The sequence below is a fragment of the Mandrillus leucophaeus genome, unplaced genomic scaffold (assembly GCF_000951045.1).
Source record: "Mandrillus leucophaeus isolate KB7577 unplaced genomic scaffold, Mleu.le_1.0 Scaffold118, whole genome shotgun sequence".
NCBI lineage: Eukaryota > Metazoa > Chordata > Mammalia > Primates > Cercopithecidae > Mandrillus > Mandrillus leucophaeus.
The window spans coordinates 2,306,830-2,316,285 of NW_012100098.1; the positions used below are offsets into that span (position 1 = coordinate 2,306,830).

The window sequence follows — 9,456 nt, forward strand, 5'->3', positions numbered from 1 at the left end:
AAAAAAAAAAAAAAAACATACCAAATACTTTCATATATTTATAGTTTCTTCTGATTACAAATATGATATATGATTTTTACAAAAATTCTAATATTTTGTGTAATGTAAAAAGTAAAAATCCCTTCTAATTCCAACTTCAGAGACAACTTCTTTTGATAGCTCACTTTATATGCCTCAAGATTTTGTTTTTCTGGAAATTCACATGTATTTCTTAAAGGCATTATTCCATAAAAACTGATTTTCTTTTTTTTTAATTATTTTTTATTTTTCAAGACGGAGTCTCACTCTGTTGCCCAGGCTGAAGTGCAGTGGCATGATCTCTCGTCTTACTGCAACCTCTGCCTCCCGAGTTCAAGCGATTGTCCTGCCTCAGCCTCCCCAGTAGCTGGGATTACAGGCATGCATCACCACACCTGGCTAATTTTTGTATCTTTAGTAGAGACGGAGTTTCACTGTATTGGCCAGGCTGGTCTTTAACTCCTGACCTCAAGTGATCCACCCACCTTGGCCTCCCAAAGTGCTGGGATTACAGGTGCATGCCACCATGCCTGGCTAATTTTTGTATTTTTAGTAAGAGACAGAGTTTCACCATGTTGGCCAGGCTGGTCTTGAACTCCTGACCTCAGGTGATCCACCCACCTTAGCCTCCCAAAGTGCTGGGATTAAGGCGTGAGCCACCACGCCGGGCCAAAACTGATTTTCACCTTACATTTTTCACTTAGGGCTATGACTCAGACATCAGAGTAGGTAGGAGGTATACCTTCTCCTTTTTAATGGCTGCACAGTCTCTCATGGTAGAGAGATACCAAAAGCCACCTACCAGTTTCCCTGTTCATGCACATTTGGGGCTTGAGAGGCTGTAAAATCAGGTTGAGACTATCTTTGAGAGCAGAGATTTGGAAGCAGCTATCCCAAGGGTGAGCACTTGTTGGGGCTTTGGCCAAGTGTACTGAACCTTTCTGAGCCTCTCGCCTGCCTGTGTCACAGGTGGGTGTGAAGCTCCAGGTTGGTAGGGCAGGTTGCTGTGCTTATTTAGTATAATTCAGTCACTGTTGTTGGGTCGGTGTTAATAAGCAGCCTCTAGTCTTGCTTTTTTTTTTAGATGGAGTCTCACTGTGTCACCCAGGCTGGAGTGTAGTGGCACAGTCTTGGCTAATTGCAACCTCCGCCTCCCGGGTTCAAGCAATTCTCCGGCCTCAGCCTCCTCAGTAGCTGGGATTACAGGCACCCACCAACACACCCCGCTAATTTTTTTTTTTTTTTTTTTTTTTTTTTTGAGACGGAGTCTCGCGCTGTCGCCCAGGCTGGAGTGCAGTGGCGCGATCTCGGCTCACTGCAACCTCCGCCTCCCGGGTTCAAGCAATTCTCCGGCCTCAGCCTCCTCAGTAGCTGGGATTACAGGCACCCACCAACACACCCAGCTAATTTTTTTTTTTTTTTTTTTTTTTTTTTGAGACGGAGTCTCGCGCTGTCGCCCAGGCTGGAGTGCAGTGGCGCGATCTCGGCTCACTGCAAGCTCCACCTCCCGGGTTCACGCCATTCTCCTGCCTCAGCCTCCTGAGTAGCTGGGATTACAGGCGCCCGCCACCACGCCCGGCTAATTTTTTGTATTTTTAGTAGAGACGGGGTTTCACTGTGGTCTCGATCTCCTGACCTTGTGATCCGCCCGCCTCGGCCTCCCAAAGTGCTGGGATTACAGGCTTGAGCCACCGTGCCCGGCCGACACCCAGCTAATTTTAGTAGAGACAGGGTTTTGCCACATTGCCCATGCTGATCTCAAACTCCCAACCTCAAGTGATCCTCCCGCCTTGGCTTCCCAAAGTGTTGGGTGGCATCAGCCACCATGCCCTGCCCAGTCTTGCTTTATGATAGGGCCCAGGCGGGAATGTCTTGCATGCGTGAGGATTTCATGCGTGTTTTTGCCCTGCCCCTGGTCCACCCAGGGATTTTAAGTCCCTGAGCCTGGCAGAGGGCAGCAAAGGCTTGTTGTCTGTCCTTACACAGGTGCAGCCCATCCAGCCCACACCAACCGTGCCCCAGCCTGCTGTGGTCATCGCCAGCCCAGCTCCAGCAGCCAAGCCATCTGCCTCTGCTCCTATCCCAATTACCTGCTCAGAGACCCCCACCGTCAGCCAGTTGGTGTCCAGTAAGTGGCTCCTGGAGGAGTAGTGTGGAGAAGGGGGGAGGCATTTATTTGGGCATCCAACCTCTTCAGATGCTGCTTTCCTTGATAAACATCCTAGGGTCCAAAGGGGAAGGGCAGAGGCCCAATATGAGGGGCTGGCTTTTTCATTCCCATTCCTGTGGAGGTGGAGTTTGGGCATGATGACAGTGGAGGCTGTTGAGCTGGCTGGCTGGCTGCTTTTCAGAGAGGCCGAGCCATGGGCTGTCTCTGCTATGGTCTCTCACCCAGTATTTGAGGAATGTGGGTAACCAGCAAGTGTGTTTGGGGCCAAGCCTAAGGCAAGTGGGGGAGGTTGAGCAGTTAGAGCCGGAAGAACTTGAAAATAGTTCCTTACCCCCGGACAGGTTAGTTTAGGCCCCTTTTCTTCAAGTCTTGCTTGTCTCGGGGACAAAGGTGATAAAGGTCTTGAAGGTGCGTGAGCCTTTTCCCAGGTGTCCTCACCTCTCACTACTGCGTGAGTAGTGAGAGATAAGCAGGGATGGTTCCCATGTTACACACTCATCCCTGCTCCCTCCCTCTGGCCTAGAGCCACATACTCCAAGTCTGGATGAGGATGGGATCAACTTAGAAGAGATCCGGGAGTTTGCCAAGAACTTTAAGATCCGGCGGCTCTCCCTGGGCCTTACACAGACCCAGGTGGGTCAGGCTCTGACTGCAACGGAAGGTCCAGCCTACAGCCAGTCAGCCATCTGCCGGTGAGTAAGGCTGCCCTAGACAGGATCAGGGCCTGCTCAGCTGCCTGGTGCCACCGGGCACTCATGGGGACCTGGGCACTGGCCCCATTTCCATATGCCCCCTTGCTCCAGCCTTTTTTCAGATAAGGAAGACCGTCTTAAGGGTAGATGTGAACACCTGGGTAGTCAAAGACTGACCCTGTCCTTCTGAGGCCCTCTGAAGTTTATCCTCTAATCCTGGGCATTAATATGGGTCTTCTTTGAGGAACCCAAGACCCTAATGCACCGAGGAATTCTAGCAGGAAAGGAGTACAGCTTATAAAATTAGTCACCAAAGTGGGAACTTCCATTCTATCTTGGCCCTTAACTGTAACCTACCATGCCTCATCATGCTCCCGTCTCCCTTCTTACAAGGCATGACTATAAAGTAACATAGCTGAGTTTTGTGTAAGCAGCCTACAAACTGGTTTTGGTGCCAGGAGGGATAGAGTTTCAAACAAGAATAAGCGCATGACTCAGGGATGGCCGAAAGGTTTCATCTGCCTGCCAGCTCCATAGGTCAGGCTAGAGTGACCTTTAGAGTGCCTTCAGCATCCTGTGGATAATCCTGTCGCCACATCCAGCTCAGCCAGAAAGAGCAGCCTGACTTGTCAGTGATGCTGCTATGGGAGTGTGACTGGAGGCCTCCCAAGGTGACTCCTCAAAGAACTTCATTCATTTAGGGGAACGTTCTAGAATGGTTGTTCGTAAGGCAGTTGCACTATTATTATTCCACTACTGACTGAGCCGAGGCCATGGGAATGGTCTCCCTGTTAGGACCGGGCACATCAGAGGGTCTGAGGAGTCTGGACTTGGCCAAGCTAGAGGGCTCGTGGTGGAGGCGGTGAGGGGAGCACTGGGTACATTCTCACCAGCCCCTAGAGGAACGGCCCCTTGAGGATGGAGCCTGCACCTAGGTGCAGGGTGTGCCAAAGAGACCAAGATGCTCTCACTCCCTCTTCCTGGGTATGGGTTGCCCATAGGTTCGAGAAGCTGGACATCACACCCAAGAGTGCCCAGAAGCTGAAGCCGGTGCTGGAAAAGTGGCTGAACGAAGCTGAGCTGCGGAACCAGGAAGGCCAGCAGAACCTGATGGAGTTTGTGGGAGGCGAGCCCTCCAAGAAACGCAAACGCCGCACCTCCTTCACCCCCCAGGCCATAGAGGCTCTCAATGCCTATTTTGAGAAGAACCCACTGCCCACAGGCCAGGAGATCACTGAAATTGCTAAAGAGCTCAACTATGACCGTGAGGTCGTGCGGGTCTGGTTCTGCAATCGGCGCCAGACGCTCAAGAACACCAGCAAGCTGAATGTCTTTCAGATCCCTTAGGGCTCAGCCCCTGGCCCTGTGTTCTAGCACTTTGTCTGTTTCCCTTGGCACCCGGCTGCAGCCACTGCCATGACAGCCACGTGCAGCTGTGCTCACCCCAGGTCATGAGACTCCACCGTGTGCATGTGCATCAATGTCCCTCTTCTCCCACACATCTCACAACATGGGGAGGCCAGAGGGGGTCACACGAGAGCTCCAGGCTCTGGGCTGGTCGCTCTGAAGAAGAAGATTTGTGATGTCACTTAGAGAAGCACCTTGCCAGCATGGTTTCTGAAGGGTGAATTCTGGCGGGGAACCAGAAACTCCCTGTCTTTGGGGCAGGGCTGTAGCAGCTCCTAAGGACCACTGGCCATTAGCACTTGCTTTTGATGGCGTTCTCTTTCCACCTTCTCTTCTCCTTTGCTCCTCTGTGTTAGTGTGGCAGGTATGACAACTCATCCAGTGGAACCACAGCCTCACACTGCCCTTCCGCCCCCACACTTTGCCTGCAGGCGCACCGAAAGGACCCAGGAGATAAAATTCAAAAAAGTGTGATGTGCTGCTCAGAAGGTCAGACTCAAATGTCTGCCCTGACCTCCAGGTCAGAAGGTTCTCAAACCCCTGGGGCTGGAACATGGGATCTCCTCTCCCACCTCTTCCTGGTTCCTTTGTGGGGAAAATTGCACTAAAACAGAACCTTTTCTTAATCCACGTTGGAAGGAAGAAACAGTGAACTCTACCTGTCGTGGAGTTGTCCTGGGTCTGCAGAAGATTGGGAGTTTAGAAAATAGGGCGGTTCTTTCAGATTTTAATCTAATCTCTGTCAGTGGCCATCCCTCCCACAAAAAAATGTGGGTTAAGAAAACGTGCAGACTGGAAAATCCCATTGCCCAAACAAACGGGCAACACTGGAGAAAAATAAGGAAAGGGATGCTGACTTTCTCTTTCTTTCTCTTGTCCTCACACCCATTCCCAACCCAATACTGGGGCTTTCTTAAAAGGAGCAAATTAAACAATAAACCAGACAGCAAGGCCCTGGGGGAAAGGACAACATCCTGAAATAAATGATGGAGCCCGGGAAGGTCTCTTGTGGAAGCTGACTTAACTCTAATTTTCTTTGTAACTTTAAGCCTTGGATACCGGAGGAGAAATCTCATTTTGTCGAGTCTCAGACCGTGTCTATGTGTAAGCAATCCCCCCAGTGTCCTCCGAGCCAAGAACACCCCCAGATCAGGTTGGGTTTTGCCTCTAGACAGGGTAGCTATGGTACCTTGGGGGTTAGCTCTCATCCAAGCTATTAAGTGAGTTTCCAGCCTCACTGTGGCTGGAAAGCCCCTAAAATTCAGTATGTAACTCCAGGAAGTCAGGAGAGAACAGAGATTTGCCTAGATGACCACAGGCTTGTGGTGTAGACAGTCCCTAAAGGGCCTCAAGTCACGGGGGTCAACCACCCCTCTCTTCAGTACTCGTATCCTTACAGAGGCTGGTCTCCAACAGCTGCCTCCATTGGACCTCCCATGATCCACCCTGAGGGAGTGACCATCAGGTGGAGACACATCACCACCTCTGTCAGTCACTGGTGCAGAGCCATCTCCTAGCCTAGCTGCTTCTGGTATGCTGTTTCCTTTCCCACTTCCTGTTGGTCCCTCCCAGGCCCTGCAATGCCAGCGTGGCCACCCTCTTGGTAGCCTGGCCAGTGAGAGGAGGACAGTTGTGTGCTGAATTAGCATACGCATGTGCAGCATGCGTGCGTGCGCGCACACACACACACGCCCTGCTGCATTTGGACAAACCATGCCTGCCAGATTGTGGCAGAGGTGAGGAAGCAGGTGGGCAGCTTGCCTGACCCAGCTTCCGGGAAGAGCGTGTCTCCAACAGAGAGGCTCCACACTCCAGTTCAGGGTTATTGACCTGCCTCAGTAAGATGACAGACTCATTTGGGAGGGGTGTTGCAAACAAGTTTTCCGTGAGAATAGTTAAGTTCCAGAGCTTGTAAAGGATTCAGTGACTTACACTTAGTAAATTAGGCCAGGTACGGTGGCTCACGCCTGTAATTCCAACACTTTGGGAGGCTGAGGTGGGCAGATCATTTGAGGTCAGGAGTTTGAGACCAGCCTGACCAACATGGTGAAACCCTGTCTCTACTAAAAATACAAAAATTAGTCAGGTGTAGTGGCACACACCTGTAATCCCAGCTACTTGGGAGGCTGAAGCAGGAGAATTGCTTGAACCCGGGAGGTTGCAATGAGCTGAGATCACGTTGCTTCACTCCAGCCTGGGTGACAGAGCAAGACTCTGTCTCAAACAAAAAAACCTATAGCGATGCAGATTTTCATGCTCAGACGCTTGCATTCAGGTATGCTTTCTTTTTTGAGAGAGACAAATGGGTCACAGCTGGCACCCTGGGAATAGCACATAATCCAGGGTGTGTCTGTGGTGGTGGACGTGCAGGAGGGCACCATCTGTCCTGTGTCATGATGGGAAAACAATCATGAACCACTGGTCTAAATTAGGCCTGGCCATGCTTTCTCAGCCCCTCCCTCATTTAAATCTGTCTTCCCAAGGCTGAGCTAGAACTAAACCATTTCTCCTCTGCTGGTCATTCGGAGGAACAATACCAGGGGTGAGAGGTTTGCAGGCTGAATTCCCCAGGCATGGGGATGCAGGGTGTCCCTGAAGTATGCCCAAAGCAGAGCTCGCTGGCCTATGATCTCTGCCCTTGCTCCCGCAGTGTAAGACCCCCAGGAAGCAACTGGGGCCTGAACCTCTCACCTAGGAGGTGGGTTTATTTTATTTCTTGTTAGCATCAGGCTCTGAAAGGAGACGGTGTACATTTCGTTTTGAAAACATCTTCTGGACTGAAGCCTGAGTTTAGTGTCGTCTTTACTATGGAAAGAGAGGAGAATGGACAGAAATGGTTTAACGGTGTGGGGTTTTGTTTGTTTTGTTTTAAATGGAAGAAAGACCAAAACTTTCCTGGTGAATCAGCTAGGGCCTTTGACCCTGCACTAACCATTGCATTTTATCCAGGTAAAGTCCAGGGAAAGAACTCAGCCAAATGGACTAAGGAACACACGAGTTTGGAATTCGAGACCCTGACATTTTTGTGTTCTTGGAAATCCAGTTACCTTCCCATGCCCAGATTTCCTTCCTGCCTCATGGACCAGGCTCTAACACTGAGGTCCTCACTGTTCCCAACACAGGCAAAGCTTCCTGAGGGCTGGAGCGGGGAACGGGAGAGGAGAATGGGGAAGAAGCATTTGATGTAGTTGTGTGGAATAAACAGTATTTTTTTCTTTTGTACTGGTCTGTTTGTTTCCTGTTCACTCCTCGGGATAGAGAGATTAGTGAACCAGTGTTAGAGGACAGGGAAATGACAGCCTTTGCTGTCAGCTTGCAGCCTGGAAAATCCCATTGCCAGAAAGCAGGGGTCAGTACTCCAGATTCCCACTTCAGAAGTCCCTGCTCGGATCCTCCTGCCACCACGACCCTCCCTATAGGGCACAGGGCCTCCTTTTAGACCACACTTCTTATACCTAGGGCCCCAGAATTCTCTGCCAAGCCCACTTCCTGGACCCCTCCTCTCTGGGTTCTGGGAGCTGTGCCGCTGGTGTGCATACTTGTAGGTCTAAGAGGTGGCTGCCTTAGTCTGCTCTGGTTGCTACAACAAAGTACCTTAGACTCAGTGGCTTACAGACAAGAGAAATTTATTGCTCACACTTTTGGAGACTGGAAAGTCCAAGATCAAGGTCAAGATCAAGGTCGATGTCTGATGAGAGCCCTCTTCCTCATAGACAGGTGTCTTTTCACTGTACCCTCACAAGGTGGAAGGGCAAGAAAGCTCCCTTGGCCTCTTTTATAAGGGAGCTAATCCCTCTATTCTTACTTGACTTATTGCACCCCAAAAGGCCCCACCTTAATATAGTCAGCCCTCCATATCCCTGGGGTCTGCGTCCTCAAATACAACCTCAGATGGAAAATACCATATCCAAAACAACAACAGGCTGGGCACGGTGGCTCATGCCTGTAATCCCAGCATTCTGGGAGGCCAAGGTGGGCAGATTGCCTGAGCTCAGGAGTTCGCAACCAGCTTGGGCAACAGGGTGAAACCCTGTCTCTACTAAAAATACAAAAATTAATCAGGTGTGGTGGTACATGCCTGTAATCCCAGCTATTTGGGAGGCTGGAGGCACAAGAATTGCTTGAACCCAGGAGATGGAGGTTGCAGTGAGCCAAGATCATACCACTGCACTCCAGCCTGGGTAACAGAGCAAGACTCTGCCTCCAAACAAACAACCCAACCCCCCCAATACAACAATAAAAAACAATACAAACAAAAAATGTCAATATAGCATAACAACTATTTACATAGCATCTACATTATATTAGTAGGTATTATAAGTAACCTAGAGATAATCTTATGCAAGAGGATGTGCACAGAAGGTTATGTGCAAATAGTACACTGTTTTTGGTGGGTTTTGCTTTGTTTTTTGAGACCGAAAACAAAAAACAAAGGCCCAGGCTGGAGTGCAGTGGTGCGATCACAGCTCACTCGATTTCCCTGGCTCAAGTGATCCTCCCACCTCAGCCTCCTGAATGGCTAGGACTACAGGCATGTGCCACCACACCTGGCTAATTTTTTTATTTTTATTTTTAGAGATGGGGTCTCACTATGTTGCCCAGGCTGGAGTATACCATTTTATATGAGAGACTTGAGCACCTGTGGATTTCAGTATCCTCAGGCATCCTGAAACCAATCCCCGACAGATATGGAAGGACAACTATACTATCACATTGGGGATTAAGTTTCAATATAGGAATTTTTGGGAAACACAAACATTCAGCCCAGCCGTGGCCAAAGGGCAGCTGTTTGCCAGACAGTAGGGTGACAGAGCTTGGATGTGTAGACTAGGGTGTCTACACATGTACGTCGGGCTCTTTGCAGTGCAAGATGGGGAGAGGGAAGAGAAGGCAGTCAATGGGCTGAGGGCCAGAACTGGGGCACATTCTAGCATGGGACTTCCAGGAGTTCTAAATCCAAACCTGGTCTCCCAAGTCACTATAAAGGTATACTTATCAGGATAGGAAGCCAGAACATTAATAGTTAGTTTGACTTATACTTTATAAAAAGGTGACTATATGGTAAGCAAGACTTTGTATTATTCCTCAGGACTGTCACCTGAGCTTAGAACGGAGAGCACACCTGTCGTTAGAGTCTCTCTTGGCTTGTCTACCTCCTAGGAGCAGGGT

The 9,456-nt window shown here is 49.9% G+C and overlaps 1 protein-coding gene across 2 annotated transcripts in view; it reads left to right on the forward strand.

Moving 5' to 3' along the window:
* Positions 1-7,509, forward strand: part of POU6F1 (POU class 6 homeobox 1) — a 21,403-nt gene extending 13,894 nt beyond the window's left edge. Inside the window, exons 10-12 of one of the 2 annotated variants that reach the window (XM_012002524.1) lie at positions 2,005-2,146; positions 2,712-2,880; positions 3,882-5,306. In XM_012002524.1, the coding sequence (XP_011857914.1) occupies positions 2,005-2,146; positions 2,712-2,880; positions 3,882-4,227 (657 nt within the window). In that variant the 3' untranslated portion in view covers positions 4,228-5,306. Of the gene's footprint in view, positions 1-2,004; positions 2,147-2,711; positions 2,881-3,881 lie in introns of both variants that reach the window. The other variant, XM_012002533.1, reaches the window with a different exon arrangement.
* Positions 7,510-9,456: the final 1,947 nt, after the last annotated feature.